The 21,471-nt window shown below is 40.5% G+C and overlaps 1 protein-coding gene across 6 annotated transcripts in view; it reads right to left on the bottom strand.

The window, feature by feature from the left end:
• Nucleotides 1–21,471, bottom strand: part of lekr1 (leucine, glutamate and lysine rich 1) — a 69,791-nt gene that overhangs the window by 27,026 nt on the left and 21,294 nt on the right. For 5 of the 6 annotated variants that reach the window (XM_046388605.1, XM_046388607.1, XM_046388608.1 and 2 more), the window contains 3 exons: nucleotides 19,179–19,708; nucleotides 9,481–9,558; nucleotides 6,070–6,233 (listed from right to left, as the gene is read on the bottom strand). In XM_046388605.1, coding sequence (XP_046244561.1) covers nucleotides 6,070–6,233; nucleotides 9,481–9,558; nucleotides 19,179–19,708 — 772 coding nt within the window. The remainder of the gene's footprint in view (nucleotides 1–6,069; nucleotides 6,234–9,480; nucleotides 9,559–19,178; nucleotides 19,709–21,471) is intronic. The other variant, XM_046388609.1, reaches the window with a different exon arrangement.

Below are 21,471 nucleotides of genomic sequence, written 5' to 3'. Positions count from 1 at the left end.
GGCAGTCTTTGTTTTTGTGTGTGTGATACAAAGTAGCTGCTGTATTGCTACTGTTTCCTCCCATCACCATCTCTCCATTTTCACCTTGACAGTTAAGGTACAGTGTGTACACAGCAATGACACACAATCCAAATAAATACATGAATAAATTGAATAAGAGTGAATATGTTGCCAGCTATATATGACAAATTTGTTCTTGCTTCAATCTGAACTTGCTGTGGTCTTGGTAGGTAGGTAGGGAATGATATTTTGTTGTATTGTACCTTGCAATATTTAGGCCTGATGTCACACCAGAAACTTACTGCAGTTCCAGCATACCATGCAAGAGGAAAGCACTCAGGTTTAAAGCCTGAATGCTGAATAACTCAAAACAGGCCACTATTTTTTGGAAATGCTGCTCGGTACTGTCTTCAGTAGAGATATTTGCATACTGGCCTCTGTCTTCACGTAGAAGTGAGAAACTTGATTTGAGACAGGTTTACAGTCATTAATGAAACCTGATTATCTTCAACAACATCATATGCTCTGTTTTATTGATAAACTCAAAATCAAGTTGGGACAAGCTGACATAAAAACATAATCATCATCAAACCCATCTGATGATGGCTGAGGAAACCCTGTAATTTGCATAGTTAACTCCAAATACATAGTGACTAGCAGTGACTGTATGATCCCATGTACATGTTTTTCCGCAGGCATGCGGTGGTTCTATCATGTTTGTGGTTCTATCATTAGCTAATACTTACCCATTCATTGTTTCTATATGGCTTTTACATTCAGTGATTCGCCAGGGACATTACGTGCAAGATATGTCTTGACACCGCTATTATAATAATAATAACTTTATTTATATAGCACTTTTCAAAACTCACAGTTACAAAGTGCTTCATAATAAAAAAAAAATTGCAAACCGAAAACGGACAAACAATGACTAATTAGATAAAATACAATAAAATAGAATAAAACAAGATTAAGATAAAATTAATAAATAAATAAATAACAAATTGAGATTCATAGGATCAATGACTAAGAAAAGACAACCAAAAAAGTGTTTGCGTGGACAGCGAAGGCGCGGACACCCTTAGTGACTAGCTGGGATTTGGGGACTGACAGGAGGGCCTTATCAGAGGATCTCAGACTGTGTTCAGGCTCATTATGGAATTAAAAGGTCCTGTATGTAAGAGGGAGCCAGACCATTAACAGCTTTAAAAACCAGTAGTAAAATCAGACAGTAAAAAAAAAACCAAACAGTAAAATCACTTCTAAAACTCACAGGAAGCCAGTGAAGGGCAGCTAGAATTGGTGTTATGTGGTCACTTCTCCTGGTATGAGTTAAAAGCCTGGTGGTGACGTTATGGATCTACTGTAGTCTGTGAATATTATGTTTACTGATACCTGAGTGAAGGACGCTACAGTAGTCAAGTCTGGAAGAGATGAGGGCATGTATGACAGTTTCAAACAGAGGTGGGGAGAGGAACGGTCGGATTTTTCTTAACTGTCTTAGCTGTGAGAAACAGGATTGAACAACCTTACTTGTGCATCAAAGGGGAGTTTGGAGTCGAAGATGACACCAAGGTTGCGGGCCTCAACACTAACATTTTTTGACAAGGTGCCAAGACAGGAGGACAGATGGGTAACATTACTGGAGTTGGGGGTGGGAGGTGTAATGATGATGATTTCTGATTTAGCGTTGTTTAACTGCAGATAGTTCCTGGACATCCAGTTTCTGATTTCTGTCAAGCAGGATAGGATATGGGTGACATCAGAGCTGTTGGTTGTGAGCGGTACATAGAGTTGAATGTCGTCAGTATTGTAATGAAAGAGAACGCCTGGTTCAAGCATTTAATCTCTGTAGTATTTGACAGAGGTATAGGCAGAGATAAGAACAATGTTAAAATTGGATATATTAGTATTACCATAATGAAGAACCTTTAGTGCCCTCTACAAAATCTATCCTTGCTGTTTCAATAAACAAAAAAAAAAAACATAGTTTAAAAAAGCAAAGACTCACTCAGCAGAGCTAAGACTTGCACAGCCGAGTCAGGCAGTGTGGGCAGTGTGTGTGTGTGTGTGTGTGTGTGTGTGTGTGTGTGTGCGCATGCATGTATGTGTCTACTGTATATTGAGTGGGTTGTCTATGAGGGTCCTTCAGAGCAGTGCAGCAGGGCACAGTGGCTGTGGCTCTGGAGAGCTCTCAAAGTGATCCAGCAATGTCAGCCTGACATTCTCTTCCTTCAAGTCTTTGTTTTGCTCTCCCTCTCTCTCACACACATATTGTTTTTCTATTTCATCCTTCTCTTCACTGTCTCTCTCCTCTCAGTCTTTCTTCATCTATTTCTTCCCTCTTTCCGAGGCTCAGTTTTCCTATTTCTCTCTGCTTTCCCTCTCTCTCCCTCTCTCTCACTCTCTCTCTCTCTCACCCAGCAGGAAGAGGGGAGTGTAGTAGGCCCTCCTCAAAGCGGCAATACACCGATAATTGCTTTCTGGTCACAGTGACATGACAAGGTCTGCCAGGGTAAAGCAACACACACTCAGACAATCAGAAACTCACACAGACTCAGCGAGACATGCACAATAAAACAGACAACACACAAAAATGGGTACACAAAGAACCACTTGCAGAAAGACACACAAGTAGCACAAAAACACGCACAGAAAGACTCACAAATACACACCGTAACAGACATGTCCAAACAGAAATAATTGTATAAATACTTGATGTGGCAGAAAGGCTTTGCAATAAAAGTAAACCAGCCTGTCTGACTTTCTCCTTGGTGCTTCTATTATGTTTCACAGTGCTCACACACAGACCCACAGTGTAACAACATGGCTGTAAGTACTACAGCAACTCCCTGGCAGCTCGCCATCAACCTAGTGGAATAGTCTGACAGTACCATTACTGTGCAGCTTGTTTTGTAGTGCTGCTAAACTACATTTTGATTTATTGTGATGTAAATCACAGTAATGCAGCTTTAGCAAAAAATCAGTAAGGAAGGCTATTCCTTTGTATTTTACCTGTCACATCATCCTGTCATTCACTCTTCTCAGGCATGCTCACTCATAGGTACCTTGTTGTCATTGCCTGGGGCTGTCATTGAGATATCAGCTGCTCTATTCAGCTGGTCACTCATACTGTATACATTGTCACAGCTGTAAGGTGAAATGGTGACAATAAGAACACTCTACAACATAAAACCTCACATCAACAAATCCAAGATCTTTCTTCTGCATGAAGCATGAGCATCTGTAAAAAATTACAAATTACGTACATCCCTACCTGAAAACACCTCGGTCTTTCATAAACTGTGAAATGAACAGGCTATACTTAGTTTCTCTTAAGTTTCACTGTTTTCTTTTGAGCTCAACAACACCATAAACAATAATTCCAGTTTAATACAAGCAGATACATGACTGTAAGTAGCTTCAAAGAAGATCAGAGAGATACAGTACCATAAAGCTGACAATATCAATCATAATTTAACATGTTCCACAGTAACACATACTACAAACTAACCCATTTCAACACAAAATATTTTGCAATTCACAGAAGGTGGTCACACAAAGACACACCTGGCACCTCCTGCTATACTGGTATTTACATAGTGTGAGGCAATGTATAAGGAACTAACTGTGACTAACAGTGATAACAGCTACCTTAACTGTTACCTATTAACACACACAGCTGCACCCTGGAATTCTTACAAGAGTCTGCATAACTATAATATCACATTCTTAAGGGTTGGGTACCACGGACATTTTTGGGTGTCTGCCTCGTTTATTACATGTAATAAAAGCAATACTTCCAAACCACAGCAGTATGGGGTGGGGGATGGGGGGTCACGGAAGTGCTGGATTCTCGAGACATGTAGCTGTAGCTAACTGTAGCTGTCCTCCCAGAGACTTACTGCCACATGTGCAAAGAAATCTGTCATGGCTCAGTAACAGTGTCTTATTTCAGCTCTATTTTAGATACCAGTCCGGTAGATGTTTGAACTCCATTTCTAATGGAGTCCATAAATTTTCCACTGATTTTTGCGTATTGCAACACAAGCGTTTCCAACTTGAACATTTACGTCATAGCACTCTTGAGATAATCATGTTACAGGGCTAAGAGACAGACAGCAAGACACAAACAGAGACAGACAGATGTGCAGATAGTGTCGGACAGGGAGGTGATGTTAGGGTAAACTCTTCATGTGAGAACATATTTGATGTTGCTATATTGCCGTCGTCACCACAAACACACATGCATACAAAGCTGGCTTCCAGGGATATCATATATTCTAAGGATGGCCCAGAGTGTTGGCAGATGGCTGCAATCCAAGGACACACCACACACACACAGTCACACTCACACCCTTTCATCTTAATTTCACTGTTAACCCCCACGCTCTCAGCACTCTCTGTCCATCACTTTCAAATCAACTTGTAAGATTCAGGTGCTGACGTCAGCACAAAATGAACAGAGATTAATTGTGTCTTCATGACTTCCTCTGTGCTCAGTGCTCATCTTTGTGTTGTTCTCTGTAAAATTCCACACCTCTTAAGGTTGTTCTCTTATCTCCTCCCTCTTCTTCTCCACCTAGTTTATAAACCGCATTCATCTGTTCACATTAGGCAACCTCGTTGTGTTTCTTTGTGTCTTTTTTCCCCCTCTCCTTCTCCTTTCTTCTGCTGTTGGACGTAAACCACAGAGGGCTGACAGACAGGTACACAGTTTAATTGCCAGCTAACGCCCATATCAGTTTGCTTTGTACAGGTTCGCAGCTCAGTCAGACGATGCCCAGGGGTTTTCACACATTCAGACTGGGTTTACGCCCATTTTCAAAGACTCAATAAGCTATGTTCATAAATAAACACAACTATTAAACATTAAATGACTTTTTTACTATTCAGTTCTGGATTTAGAATACTATTCATCGCATTAAACTGATGCGGTTCAACAACACTTAAGTAACTATTTGGATAATGGATTGATTGTTCATTTTTCAAGCAAAAATGTCCTACATCTCCCCGTCCTACATTACTGCGCCATCTTCTGTTTCACATGCTCCGTTGTGTATCCTGTCCTGTGTCTTGTCGGCCCTTTTTATTAATGTCACCTGTTTTGGGCTATTGTGATGCTATCCTGTGACTGAAAATTAAAGTATTAATTTAGAAAAACTTACTTCAAAACAACACATATGGCTGCTGTTGGCCATTGGTCCATGGTCATGTGGTTTGTCTGAATGGTGTTGCCGTATCCCAGCAGAAGCCCCATACATATGTGTGTCTGTATGTGTGTGCATTCCTGGGTGTGTATTGTAGTGCATCTTTTGGCTCATACAACAGCTGTCTTTCACGTTCTCGTCACTGAACAAACATACTCGGATGACATCGATACAAACAGCAGACACTTTCTTATTCTTCCTCTCAACAAATTCTTCCTCAATCCTTTCCTCACACACACACACACACACACACACACACACACACATCTATACACTTGGCAGCTGTGTGGAACGTGCAGTAGAGAGAAAGAGATCCACCCATGAGGTGAGCCGGAGGTTAGCTCTCCGTCGGGCATTTACTCTCAATGACGAACACACACGCACACACACACAGCACGTAGTCTCAATCTTCTTGCTGGCAGTCTCTTTAAAGTTTATAGTAAGAGTTTCATCAGTTTACAGCACGTACACACACATACCCACGAGCACACGCATTCCTTCCAGGCTAAATTCTCTTTAAAGGTTTCCAAAGTTTGTGTAGCAAGTTTAAACACACACCTACACACACGCATTATAGTTATCCATTGTTGGCGCTCCCCTCAGAACTAAAAGAGTCACCGGCATAGTTAAACTAATATTTATTCCTGCTGAGAGATTATTTACTCAACTGTCTGAGTCTCCTTTTTATCCAAAATCTCTCTTTCATGTTCAGCTCTGTACTAAAATACATAAATTGCCCTCAACATCTGAATCGCTGTTCATCTCTCTCTCTCACTCTCTGTCTGTTCATACATCTTTAAAAGGTGAAGCTTAAGTGTGTGTGTGCATTAATGTATGTGTGTGTGTGCGTGTGTGTTACCTGAAAACACCTGTGTGCTGTGCTGCAGTATCTGACATCTGAAGACCTGCCATGCCCCCGTCAGCTGACTGAGGAAACCCCGTACATGTGTGAGCTCACTGCCAGAGGAACGGAGCACGGAGAGAGTTTCTCGCAGGGCCTGCTGCTGCCGCACACACACACCTCTGACAAACACACACATGCACGCACAGATTCACAGCTTGAAAACTGACACGGTATTTAATCGACAGTATTCCATTGCTACGTCGCAAATGCCTGATCTATCTGAACATCTTATGGGAGTTGACACATAAAGAGGAAGACAAAATATTAAGAGGTATGTAAGTAGCTGTTAACAGGGGCTGTTGAAGTGACGAGTGTGTGAATAAGATGACATTAGTGATTAAAGGTGTGGCTCTATTTGAAAAGACTGAACAAGGAATCCCAAACTGGCAGGGGAATTCTCTCTCCCTCCTTCACAAATACTTTGACTATGAGTCTTAATCTCCAATTGCTCCAGTGGAGTTTTTCAGTGTGTAAGAGCAGAAGACTGTGGTTACTGCTCCCTGGTGCAAATGTGTATAACTTTGGGCTTTTCAAGTAGAGCTTTCCTGTTAAAGGGCATGCAGTATATTCTATGACAACATTCCATGGATAGATTAGGGTTTTTTAAAAATGCAGCTACAATTTCGTTTTAAAGCCTCTTTGGTAATAACTGCTATGTGTGTCAATGTCAGACCTAAGAAAGGGAAACAGTGGTCACAGCTATACATTAGGTGTAGCACTTTATTAGTTCATTTTTTTTATTTTATTTTTGTGGCCTAGAGGTTGGAGAAGCGGCTTGACCGCGGGTTGGATTCCCCCCGAACTGGCAGGAAAAATTTAGGTGTGGTGAAGTAATTAATAATGCCATCCCCACCCGCTGATGTGCTCTTGAGCAAGGCATTTAACTCCCAATTTGCTCCCCGGGCGCCTGACAATGGCAGCCCATTACTCTTGTTTGTTTCACTGCATGTTGCATGTTGCATGTGTGTGTGTTTCAATCAGTAATGGGCTAAATGCAGAGAAGTAATTTCCGATCTTGGGATTAATAAAGTAAATAAAATTTTAAAAAACAAATTAATTAAAAAATTAATGCGGATGTTAGAGTCATGTCATAAGCAGCATGGCCACAGGGTCCGGCTGCAGAGTTTTGGGTGCGATTGATTAGTCTTGAGTTAATTGTCAGTACAAGTTAAGCGACGTGAGCTGCTCCATAAGAAGATATATCTGGATCTCTGGATCTCTGGGTGAAAAATGAGCCACACGGAGACACCCTGGTGTGTCCACACCCGAGTGGACACACACAAACCAGATGGAATTGTCTGCAGTAGCCCCGACACAGACAGATCATGTGTACGTTGTCTGCACAGGCTGAGAGGGGCTAAGACAAATAACATATAAACCATAAAGCCCCCAGTCCAGCCAGGGATTTATGTTTCATGTCTATCTCTCTCCCCACATTTCTTGTCTGCCTCTCAACAACATGTAAAAAATAAAGAACACAAGGCCTCATTTGACTTTTAAAACCTAGCAAATTAAAAAGTGATTGAAAGGTCTACCAACAACTTAATACTATTTTTAAATTTGACTCTGAAAATGACTCTGCCATGTTGGATTAAAAATCAATTGATTTTGAAGAAGAAGAAGAAGAAGAAGAAAAAACACTGACACTAAGTATTTCTTTGTCTGCCCATTTGATGGTCTAAAAACACAATACTTTTTACTTTGAAAACAGACAGACAGGTCAGACAGAATGACATCCAGGTCAAACTGAACAGATCACACTTTGGTTTCAGTTTGAGCTTGCACTCAGTGAGAGTCCGTATTGCTTACTCATACCTAGCTGCGCAATTACCCGTGTTACAGTCACGATTCTGTCCTCACTCGCATAAAAATCTAATGCTGCTCTACAGATTTGTGCCTCAACACTTTCAAATGACTCGCAGACTAAACAGAGCTTGAATTGTATTTTTGGCTTCCACAGCTGTACGGAATCAACGACAGCTAGAAAGAGAAACTGAATATTATTAGAGAGAAAAATGAGTCAGGACATGAAATAGATAAAAAAAAAAAGGAGAGATATAAGAGAGGACTGATGTAACCACAATGTCCTGAAAAAAAGGGTGCAACCATGTTTTACAGCACTCTCCCTTTCCTTCTCTTTCCCTGTCCCTCCATCTCTCTCACTCTCAAAGAATCATGTTCAGACCAAAAGCACTTCGAGCAACATGAAAGATCACTAGCTCAGCACACACACAAGTCACACACACACACACACGCACACACACATATGCACACACACACTCAATCAAGTCACAAATTCATGCAAAGGGCAGACGTAGAAAACTCGAGAGCTGGAATAGAACATTCTGTTACGCCAAGAACACTTTTGAGGGAACATGTGGGTGAACGCACACTGAACATTTTCCTTTTCTCTTACACACATATATGGCATGATGGGGCACATGCCCACGCACAGACTCCAGCAGGAACACACACACACACATGACTGTATGATTGTGTGCACATAGACATACATCATGAACATGGCTAGGTCTTGCGTGCAAAGTGCTGTGACAGTTTTGTAGAGCTCAGTGGAATTTGAGTGGTTGTTGTTTTTAATACTCAGGGTTTGTGGCTTCAGGTGATCAAAAATGACGTCTCAGATGCTCCTTGAAGTCTGAGTGTCTGTGTGTGTGTGTGTGTGTGTGTGTGCGTGCAGAGGGGAGGAGAGCATGGGCACTGCTTGTCACGAGAGCTGGTTTTATAATGTCAGATGACATAAATCATAAGCTGACAGCACCAAATGGAGGAACAGATATGAGCCAGATCTGTGATAAGGCTAAGATTGTGAAAAACAGAGAGAGAGAGACTGTGTTTTTGTTCGCTTGATGGTTTACTCATTTAGCAGCTTTCAATGTCGGCAGTCTGATTGAAAAGCACTTTTTCCCTGACGTCTCATCTCCTCCCTCCCACTCTCTTCACCTCCACCTCTCTCCTCTGCTCCTCTTCTGTCACCAGCTGCTCGTGTCTTTTGCAATCTCCCTCTTTATTTCCAGGAAATAACCAGCGGGTCAGCTGAATTAACTTTCTTTCCACTGTTTTTTCCATTCTCTCTCTCTCTCTTTTATTGTTTTCCCTTTATTATCTCATACAGTTGTTTCCCATCTGCCCTGGCCTTCCTGCCGTGCATCTGGTCAAGGAGCTGACAACCAATCAGGGCGATGTTGGTCTGTTTTGTTTTCTTTCTTTTCTTTTTTTGTCCATCTTATTTTTGTGTTTCATCTTCATCCTACTTTGGCTTTACTAAACCTTTACCACATTACCCTAGGTCCTCTCTCTGGTGTCATTTTATCTTTCTTTCTCTTCTATCTCCTGTTATTGTCTTACCTGAGAATTTCACTTTGCTGCTTCTCTGATCCAAGTAGCCGCTCTCCCTCCTCCTTCATGGAAGCTGCTATTGCCAGCCTGTCAAAGGAAGAAGAAGAGAGGAGAGCAACGAGGTTGAAGAGTCGTAAGCAATACTCACTCATTAGAAAACCTAAGTCTAATGTAATGCCACTGTACTCCCATGGGATAAAATGAGCTTATACATGATGCAACTTTAATGATCGAGAGGAGAGGATGATCGTGATGAAATGGAATGAGATGAAAAATTAAAATGTTCCTCAGAGGTAATTGATATAAAGAGATGGGTTTCCCTCTTGAGCTCATCTTATCTTGTTTCAGATAATTCAATACATAATAAATTATCATCTGAATATGAGCAGAGTCAGCAAAGCAGAAAGGCAATTGAAAAGACTGAAGTGCAAAGTAGATATTTGCATAGGAACAGAAGAATTGAATTACTTTCAAAGAACCACAGATCTTGAGAACAGCTTGGAGGTACTGGCATGAAAAAGATTAAAGGTCCGTCCTCATATCCATTACCCTTATTTACAGCGCTGAACACAGAAGTGCGTGTCAAGATTGTAGGCTAAAGTTACACGCCTAACCTAATACACTTAACCTATATTCACATCAGAGCATATCCCATAATTTACCAAGGTTTACTTCATCACCCAGTTCCAGTTGTTGGTAGTAATGCGTGCATAGGCTAGTTTTATGACCAACAATAATCTACCGACATAAAGAAGTAAAACTTTATGACATGCTCATGACTACTCGCAAATACTGGAAGTGTGGGTATTAGGACGGAGCCTTATTCTGCACTGACTTTCAGCAGTTTTGCCTGACTGATTTCTCCTGACAGGAGAAATTCAACCTGACAGCCACATTTCAATGAAGAGCTATCAAACAAAGACACATAAACAGTGAGAGCGTGTGACTTGGACACTTTGAAAACAGAGACGACACGTCCCGTTCTTCACTAAATCACCACAAATAAGCAACAAAAGCCAGACTAAATTCAGACAGGTAATAATCACAAGTGTAATTTGAAGAAGATGCAGTAATCCTGAACAGGGGATTTTCCACTTATTGGCAGCACTTAAGAAACAAACATGAGGCAAGGCAATTTGAAAGTGTAGGAGAGATGTTTCTAAGATATTTATGTTAGTGATTCCTCTCTGACGTGCAGAAGCTCATCTCTGTGGTGAACAAGGCAGCTTAAATTATGTGCATAAAAGAAGCCCTGAATCAGAAGAGTCTATATTCATACTGTTGCTCCACATATATTCACATTTGGTCATATTTGGTTGGTGTTGAAGGCCAAGTTCTATTCAAATTATCTGATGCTATGCTGACTACTGAATATACAGCAGACAATTTCTATCGCTGCACAGACCTTCTGTCAGACAGTCCTTCTGGTCGGGTTGAAGTAACAATGTCGTTTGTGTTCACAAATTATGTTGAGAACACGGAGTCAACAGAAAGGCGATACATAGTTGATACTGTGCCACCTTGCTTACTTCAGTCTATTTTTAACTGCAGTAGCTTCATTATCTAATTACTGCAACTTCAGTGTCCACGGAACACATGAGCAGTGTTGAAGGTCCCGGTGATTCAGAGCTTTCAGCTGTGATATATCACCATCTGTTATTACCTGACCTAAAGTTCACATGTAGATCACGTGATGACATCCGAGTTAGCTGCAGCTGCTGAATGAAGATGCAGTTAAAAGCTTAGAATCGATAGTCAGTGGGCTTTTCAGCTCAGATTCTCTCCACCATATACTGTTCCCAGAGGTCAAGTAGGATCATCCCTGCTCAGAACAGCAGACTCATTTGTAGAATATGATCTTGCTGTGATGGTTGCATTCTGATTTGTGAAATATAACACAGGTGCACATTTCCATTATTTTAATGCTTAGATTTATTTCTTTGTTTGTGTTTAATTACCACCAATACATGTGCTCCTTTTCCTACTCTGTGAATGTTGGTCCTGTGTTCGATCGTGTCAGTAAATTTATACTGCTATTTTGACCTGAAAAAGATTTTTGTTTGCAAGAGCCCATCCTGGTTAAGTCAAGGTCAGACAGAATAACATAAACGTTGTCTCTAAATCTGTGATGAACGGCATGTACAGTAGGGAGGCTGAGAGCATGAGTGGTGGGTGAGAATGGGTTGAGCAAGAATGAGTGTTTCTAGTAATCCCAGTGTTGTGTGCATATGTGTGGGGTCCGACTGCATGTTTATAAGTAAAGTAAGTATGTGTGTAACTCTGGCTTAGTTGATATATGTGTCAGTGTACGTTTATGTCATACGGAGCAACATTTTCATGTGCATTTTAGCCTGTCTGTTTGTATGTTTACCACTTTCTGACCAAGTCTGAGCGAGCCTGTGATCCTCTGTGTGTTTGTGTCTGCGTGTGTATGTGTGTGCGTGTGTGCATTTGCTTTTCAAGTGATGGCAGCCCAGACTCCCACTGTTCACCCATCTGTCCCCACCAGTCCCAAAGCGAGATCAGAAAGAACACTGCCTCGAGAGGCGTGTGTGTGTTTGCGTGAATGTGTGTGTGCTTTGTGTGCGTGAGCTTGAGCTCCTGTTCCCAGGGCAGTTGCTGTCAGTGAAATAACTAGGTAGCACAGCGCCAGTGAGTGCGTGCCAGATTAGAGTACCCCCTACCAGCAGCCCAAATCAACTGCCTCATCAGGACATGTCATAAACGCTCGCGCACGCACGCACACACACAGTCACAGTGTTATTGTGACCTACCTAGTCTTTTTCCCCCCTCTCTTTCTGTTTTGGAGTGTACATGTGTCAAAGAGTTTACCAGTTTTGTGCCCCTTCAAATTTTCAGAGATTTGAACTGAAGGTCAACCTCACAAAGCCAAACTTAGATTCCACTAGTAGTCCACAGGCTTATTTCACGCCCCTGATTGTGTACAAAATGTTCTGTGTCATTATGTCTGTTTATCCTAGTTTTTGTACTGGGCTAAAACCCAAGAGTGATTGTAATTTATCTATTGCTGGCCCTTACCTTTGCACATTTTTCCTCTTTTATATCAGATTATGCAAATCTACAATACATCTGCAAATAATGGCTTTAAGGCAAGTCTTTCTTCAATTGTTTGTGATATTTTATCGTTTATATTGTTTTACTGTGTGAGGATCAATGTGTGTAACATTTCTACTGTTTAGTTGTTAAAATGTTTCAAGAGGGAACACTACAGATGGTGCAGATTCTACTGGGAATCATCAGTCAGATTTACACAGATGTAGTGTAATTCCTTGTTCTGCCACAAGAGACCATCTTTCAACAGTGATCACACATTGGAGCTGTAACACTGGTAATTTACCATGAAAGCTTGTTTCTGTTCTGGGTCAAGGTGAATGTGATATATCACTATTTAGGGATAACTTATGAGACCATGTCAGCATAAATGTGGTCACATATCTGTGTGTGTATGTGTCTGTGTTTGTGCTGGCATTTCCTGTCATCATTAAAAGTGACATAAAAGCTTCCCCATATCAAAGAGTCATCTGTTCACCCGCTGTGTGTGCGCATGTGTGCGAGTTAAAAGACTGTTTTGATCAACACCATGGCAGGACATTCAAAGCTAAAGGCCATTTTATTTTGGAGAACAGACAGAATGTATTACACCTACACTCAAAGACACATTAACGCTCACTAATGCATACACTGTATGTGCAGCTTTAAAATGTTTCTAGAATTACAAAGCTAAAAACACATTTTGGGGCTTGTCAAAGACTAGACTCAAAGCAGTTTAATTCAATGTGTCAATGCCTCATCAATAAATCATAATCCTTCACTGAAAATGTTCTGTGTGTGTGTGTGTGTGTGTGTGTGTGTGTGTGTATGCGTGTGGTATGTGACACCTGCCTGTATTTATTTTGCTCTCAAGTTATCTGGAAACCATGTCAGGGATGCCATAACAATGATTGTGATCAACAAAACAGCACACATGTACAGACACAGAAACACATAACAAAATACAGGCAAAGAAAACGCCACCATGTTATGGTTAACTGAATTAACTCGGAGGACATGAAAATGCATTTATCCTACAGCTTGTCAATTTTAATTCAAAAACAACATCTCTCTTTCTCCCTCTTTGTTTTGTGTGTGCGTTGCTATGCTACTGCTCCAACATGTTATTGCTGATTACCAAATAAACTTTGTCATATTGTGTACTGTATGTATGTGTGTGTGTGTGTGTGTGTGTGTGTGTGTGTGTGTGTGGGTGTCTGTGTTCTTGACACACTCTCGCACACACATTAACATTAATATCATTGTTTTTGTTTATCTTGTTGTCATGAGCCCACAGTAAAGTTGAGCCACCATTAAAGGTGAACAGAGGTCATCTTCTGCCTGGGAGATACAGCACTGTGTGTGTGTGTGTGTGTGTGTGTGAATCTGAGTGTTTGATGTGGTAATGTGAACTTGAAGTTGGATCTATGGTAATACCTCACATGCTGGCTTTGAAGGCTGTTTGACTCTGTACATAACAGACTTGAGCTATTACCTAACACATTCACACAGACAGAAGCTACAGTGATTTGTGTATTGTTACTGTGGTTGCCAGTGGAAACCAGAAATTGAAATAAAACCACATGAGAACACAACTAATTGGCCATCAAGTTCATTGTTACAAGTGGATGCCTTTCTATTTGTCATCCATCATTTGTCTCTCCTTCATTGCAGCTCTCCCACCTGCAAGTTGTCTTATCACTGTTACAATCCATCTCCAGGTGTGTATGTGTGGGTGTGTGTGCAAATGTGTGTTTGTGGGGGCTCTGACGTATCTTTCTGATCCATTTTTCATAACTGCCAAATCTAATTTTTGTTACTGTGCACAATAGTGATTATCCTATCCTTTGCAGGTGTATATAAATGTGTGCAGGTGTGCGCACACACACCATCAGACAAATACAGTAAATTACACAAACACACACACACACACACACTCTTAAAATCAGGTACAGACGCAAACAGACTCACACCCAGACACACCGTTTGGATGAAAGCAGAGACCAGGCAAGGGGAAGCAAGCAGAGCGTATCAAATTCCCAGACACTTCTCTCAACACCATAAGCATGCGCACAAGTTGCATGATATGTTTCAACCTGTCTTTGGTTAAATGAGCTCTGTCTGTCCATACATGTTTATCAGTTTCTTCTACCAAGAGGTAAGTTTTTCCCCTTGGTAAGTTTTGATTGGCGTGTAAACGGCAGTCAATAGAATAACCAACAAATCTAAATATACAGGCAGAAAGAGGGAGGCTCAAAATGTGATGCCAACCGCAGGACTGGGGTTTTATAGCATTTTATCAATAATAAATCCACTCAAAAGAAGGTGACACTTTGAAATATGAGGTGTATCCTGATCAGTGTAACAGCAGCAGCAGGAACATTCTTGGCTAAGGTAACGATATATTCACATTATGCTTACTCATGTTCACCGACTTCCTTCCATCATAGCGACAGAATAAAATGCATTGTTAACTTTAATCAATTGAAGTTTTTCTCTGCGCATGAACTTTGCTGAAAACATTTATGATAACGTAAGAACACAACTCAAATACAACAAAATATATTGGAAATACATAGGAATAGTTGCAGAAACATCACCTACACATTTAAGAGTATTAATTTTGATTAATGGACCAAGTGATTTATCCTTGTCTGTTTGCCTTTGAGAAACTTGGCACCAAGTTACATATTTTGGACTTTTCAGAAAGAAGGCTGAAAATCAAAATCCCCTCTGAGATGTTGACATGAACGGCATCGACACCATAAGATAAGGTAAGGAGGTAGTGTAAGGCACATGTGTATTTCTCTTCTCCCTCCCTCTCCCTTTGTCTTCAACAGATCAAAGTTATCTCCAGTTCATCTGTGCTTGAACGTCAGTCAGATTTAATTGCAATCTGCACATTACTACCCTCCTCAGTTGGCTTTCCTCTGTCAAACACCTGTCACAGACACACTCTCAAACACTCATGTCATGGACACACACACGCTATCTGACAGGTGACAATTCAATCAGGTTTGGTTTGAACGGTGAGTGTGTTGTTACTGAGCTACCAGTCAGGCTCTCACACCCCACACAAAAATACACACACACACACACACACCCCGCCTCTCTCATAGTGTGACACTAACACAGGATCAAAGAGCAAAGTCAGATTGAGGAAGAAAGAAATGGCATGTAATGAGAAGAGGAAAACTTGTGCGCTTGTGTGTGTGTGTGTGCGTGTGTGTGTGTGTGTGTGCTTAGTTGTAGTTGTATGTGTGGGTGTAGGTCACTTTTTGGATCTCTAATCAAACTATAAAAATAAAAACTGTCTCTGAAAGGCTAGAAAGATTTACATCCATTCCTGTATAAAATCAATTGTCGTTGTATAGTCAATTATATAATCTCCCTGCAAAAGCTGTATTAAGTCTTTCAGAGTGGGAGGGGATGACTGTCACTCATAAATGCATCTCGCATAACAACAGAGTCACACTCCTGCTGTGTAGCCAGCCATTCAGAACATCCTCATTAACTCCCACTCACATTCTACCTCTGTTCTTTTCTCTCTCCCTCTCTTTTGCCTTTTAATCTGTTCATTACCACCTGTGTGAGTGGTGGCTTACATTTGCAGCAAAGTACTGGCAAATTGCTGGTGTGAGAATTAGGTGATCAGTGGAAAGAAAGAGAGGAAGGTAAGACACAGTGGGTAAAAAGCTAATTGGTGAAGAAAGGAGAGAACTGAATTAAAATAAGATATTTTATTCAAAATAAAAAAAAGAAATAATACATATTTGAATGCAAATGAACCCTGAACTACATAAAGTGAGAAAGAGTCCACTGCTGTCAGTACATGCTGGCTTCTCACACATCACTGTGTCGTGCATCATTATCTCTGACTGAACTTTAACCTCCTGACCCACACTTGGCCCCAAGGCTCCACAGCACAACTCTGTTTGTTTGTGTGTGTGTTTGCGTGTGTGTTTGATTCAGTGAAGAGGCAGTGTATGGGAGAGATAATCAGCTTACATTAGTGGATTGGCTCACCAGTCTACCATACACACAACAACATACGGACAACCTGAAAACCAGCAAGCCATATGAGCATACCGGCTGTGGCTACTCACACACAAAGACTGCAGAAATGAAGGCAGAATATTCCTATAAACCAATCCATGCTGAATCTTTAAGCCTAGCTTTTACATTACTGTAATCTCTTTGTATACGTTGCCTAACATATACACAGACACCTATTGATTTGCTGTGATTTGCCTTAAATCTCCATTTATTGCCACTATTGTTTTTGTTCCATTTCAGGAATTTTTGAGGGCACTATATAAAACATAAATTTCATACTGATAATTTGAACACTCAAATAAAATGGCAGAGGGTACATATACTGCACTAATTATTAAATTGAAAGTGCCTTAAAACGCAGCCGTGATCTCCACCTGTGAAAACTCATGCCCATTTCTCCAAATTACCTCACCTAGCGGTCATATTGACCACTTCACCTCAGTCAGTTCTCTGCAAGATTGCTGTGCTTTTTCCTCCATCAACCCAGTTGATTTAATAGTCTAACCGTAATACCACAAGAGGAAGGACTACAAATGGGTGGCAAAAAGGGAACATTCTTCAAGCAATGATTCTCCCCAAAAAGAAAAATACATATGTTGCCTCTCACCTGTAGATTATCCATCTACATTGTTTTGGTGTGAGTTGCAGAATTTTGGAGATATCAGCCATATCGAGTTTGTCATCTCTGGAATATACTGAAGCTAGATGTCACTTCACCCAGGGTGTTCAAAGAGCCAACCCTTTGGTTCGCCCCCAGTACACTCTAAAATCCGATCTATTTGTACACTGGGCATTTGTGGATGAATCTGCGTGCATGGTTGCATTCACTTGAGAGCCTAGACCTCCACACCACTGTCACTGTTTTGCATTTCAACAGGACAGTCTTTCAGTGTTTTGGGCTATTTATAGTGTTCTCAAGAATCATGGCATGCAAGCATTTTGTACATATTTCCCAGAAACCTAACTTAGCCTTTGATGGCTGTATGATTACAGACACCTGCTATTTGATTAGCAACACTTTAAAGCTGAGGTAAGTGACATAAGAGGAGCCGTCACCACCTGTGTGCGTGTGTATGAGTGTGTGTACAGCATATGCCACATAATGTGGGTAGCTACACACACACACGCACATAAATACACATAGTTCAAACAAGTATGATGATGATGATGATGGTGTCTGCATGACTTGAACTTCTCTGAAACCTGGAGTGCTAGACTTGCACAAAACAAGTCGCACTCCATACATACACAAACGTACACGAACATGCTAGCGAGTAAGTGTAAATAAAACAAATTATCTTTGTAGTAAGCATTCTTTCTTAATACCAATTGCATTTTTAAACTAAATACGTTTGACTGCTTTTGCTGTATAAAAACGTCTGACATCAGTAAGTAAGAGACATATTGATGCCTATTTTACATTATTAAAAGGACATTTTTGGTCTATACTTACATTCACTATAATAGCTTCCTACAGCTCAGAAAGAACAAAGAACTTGCGGCATACAGAACATGTGTAGGTGGGGAGAGAAATAGCAGTAAATGATAGCATAGTAATGAAGAGAAAAGGGACATGATGCATGGCTCTGCTGCATTCAGGTCCATTAAGCCCACTGTCAGGAGAAAATGGCCTTTTACTTTCCGCCTCTGTGACTGTTTAATGTTGGTGAGTATCTAAAGGACAACTACCTCTCTCTAATTCTGAGGTTCTGAGAGTTGCGGTATAAAGAGCCCATAGCTAGTGCTCCATCCATTTGGATAGATCAGATGCTGGATAGAAGCCAATCAGATAATATAAACTGTATTTCACTATATAGACTTGATGTGGCCTAGTATCCTAACATCAGCCTGTTAATTGAAGATGGAGCAGACCAATCACCATCCCTGCACTGTTATCATAAAGTAATCACAACAATCAAAGGAGGCACAATGAAATGCATACTCATTAGCAGTATGAATTACGTCAAACCTTGGGTGACATTCCTCAGTGAGTAGGATGACAAAGGCTTTTTTAGAGTTTCTGTTAGCCTCCACAGTGCTCTTTTGGTGTTACACAAAGCCTCAAGTCATGCAATGTAAGAGGAAACATTAGAAAATGTTAAAAGATCAAGTATCACAGTTTCTTGGAGTTGCTATAACTTTGCATGGAAAACGTTGCCAAAATGTACTATTCTTTATGAGAAATTTGGCTCTTGGGTGAGAATCTACAGTATACTCCATAGTATAAATCCTGATTAAGTCAAGTAGGAATAAGTCAACTGTCTGGCAGGAAGAGGAGGATATTTGTCAAATACAAGGACACTATTTCCTCCCATATTATGTCAGACCCTGCTAACAGTGTGTATAAGTATGTTTGCTGTTGAACAAAACAATTCCAGTCTAGTCTAGGTTCACAGAAATTGAACTGAAACACTTTACTGAATTATAATTATAAGGTGTGGGTCAGAGATGCACACATCGTGGGATACATTTCTGATTTGTCTGAGTGTGTTTGTGTGTATTTGTGTTAACGGCATGACTCACAGCATAATTGCCCACATACAGCCTGGTATTAGACATCATTTCGACAGGAAGCACAGACAAACACATGCAAACCTCACCTCTCTTCCAGCTGTTGGAGGTATTTTCTCAGCCCATCTAAATTTTTATTGGCCTTTTGAAGTGCGTCGCTCAGTACTTTCTCTCTCTCCTCGATCCTACTCTCCAACTCCTCTCTCTGCTTCCTCAGTCTTTCCGCCTCTAAGTCACCCAGTTGTCTTCTAAGTTGTCTCTGTTTTTCTTCACTGATTTTCTGATACTCTTCTGTCATCTCTTTCCTCTTCCTCTCATTTTTTTGTTCAAATTCCTCCCTCAGAGTTCTCTCCATGTCTTTGTTCCTGTCTTCTAGCTCTTTTCTTGTGCTTTTCTCTTTCTCCTCTGCCCGTTGCTGAACGTCCAGGTAAAGAGCCCTTTCCCACTCCAGTCTGCCCAGCTCCAGTGCCTCTCGCTGGGCCTTCTCCCTCTGTGCGGTCTCTCTTAATCTCTGGAGCTCAGACTCCAACTGAGCCAGTCGAGTGCTGAGCTGATGGAACTCGTGGAAAATAAGGTAGCTCACTCCACAGTAGCAACACACAGTCTCGCTGCGATCCATCTGAGGGAAAAATGCACATATTTGATAAAAATTTGGAATTTGCTGGAAATAATAACACCACTAATTTAAAAACAACTACAGAAGTACAGCTATTTTCTTTAAATAAGTGACTTAATCTCCTTGCAAATAACGTAACAAAGCAACATCTCTGTCTTCACGGGCAACATTCAAAAAAATTATCAGGACTGTGTGAGGTGGAATGATCAGATCTGATTGACAGCAGCTTGACAGTATGGGTAAACAACTTCAGTGTCATCAGATTTTTATTCAAACACTGCTAAATTTCACCTTGTGCATTAAAATACGTGACATCACCTTTTTTCCCAAATTATCCCGACCAACATTAAATTCCTGCTTCATTTGCTGTACTGAAATGATGATTGAGAAAATCTGTTTTCAGGACTTTTAAAACAAATAACTCACTAAAAAGAAATCAAGTCTGATGGTTTATACATTTACCACAGTCTGCTGGTTTGACACTTAAACATTTCTGATAAATCTACACTATCTGAGGCAAGAATGGTTGCACATTCAAATATGAAAAACAATGATGATTCTTCGCCAGCATTGAACTAAGTGTGGCTGTTCTAAAATTGAATGTTTTAACATGAACTGAATATTATTAAAACAAGCAAAATTATACTTTAATTGTGGAGGAACAACAAGTACTTTTAAGTGTGCTGAATATTATGCAAATAAATGTATAAATACATACAATACATGCTTTTTATCAGGGGACAGAAGGACAGAGGACAGAAATAGCATTCTGTGTTGTGTGGTTCATTATATGGAGCCTTTACAACTAAAATATGAAAGCTGTCTATAAAAAATTTGGACTTTCTATGACAGACTCCATTATCCATCAAAATCTGTTGCAACCGCTGGTGTCATAAACCTTTTTATACCCAAAATAATTGTTCGTTCTCTATGTGTGTCAGTGTATTCTCTTCAAACTGTTGTCACTTCTTTTAAGCTTATTGGGGATAAGATCACATCCCCAAGCTTTCATCTTCATGATGATATGTGGCAGAGAGGCAGCTGAGATTTGGATGACATGTTGACAGCTCCCATGTCAAAAAGCTCTAAACAGACTGCCACATGATGCAAACAAGGTGAAAGAAACTTGTGAGCAAAGCTGACCAGAAACAGATCATTTAATTACTGGTGTGAAGGCACAGAGGTCATAGCCATTGACCCACAGCCATTGTGTTTATACCTGTCTGCTTCTAAGGTTAAGAAACCTAATGATTTTGATACTGCTACAAACTTTACCCCAGTGCCATATTCAGACCAGACATATCACTAATGAGCATATGATTTTAACTGCATAATCTGGATATTCATACTTCAGAAATGACTTCATTTGTTTCGACGACCCCATAACCTTTTCCCTTTACCACTTGGCGCACAGCACCATGGACTGATAGCAGGCTAATGGTGGTTTATGTGGAATTTTTGATTGGACTCTTCCTGCTTAACTCATCAACTTGTAAACATAATAGAAAACACTGAAAGTAGTAGAAAGAGAAATTTGTAACATTGCTCCAAGGTTAAATCTAGAGTGTTGTCTGGAGTTTACTGCCTCAGGCCAGGTGCCAGATGCTGTATGTTTTCATTACTTCTCTGTTCAAATGAAAAACTGCTGAAATGAAATGCAAATTAGGTGTACTAGCATCAGCTGGCTTCAACAAATTAACTACTCCAGATGTGACAGATGAAAATGAAAGTGCAAATACTTGATGTTGAAATTAACATAACTTACA

This window comes from Scatophagus argus, chromosome 5 (genome assembly GCF_020382885.2).
Source record: "Scatophagus argus isolate fScaArg1 chromosome 5, fScaArg1.pri, whole genome shotgun sequence".
Taxonomy (NCBI): Eukaryota; Metazoa; Chordata; class Actinopteri; family Scatophagidae; genus Scatophagus; species Scatophagus argus.
This window is presented reverse-complemented; position numbering and strand designations above follow the sequence as displayed.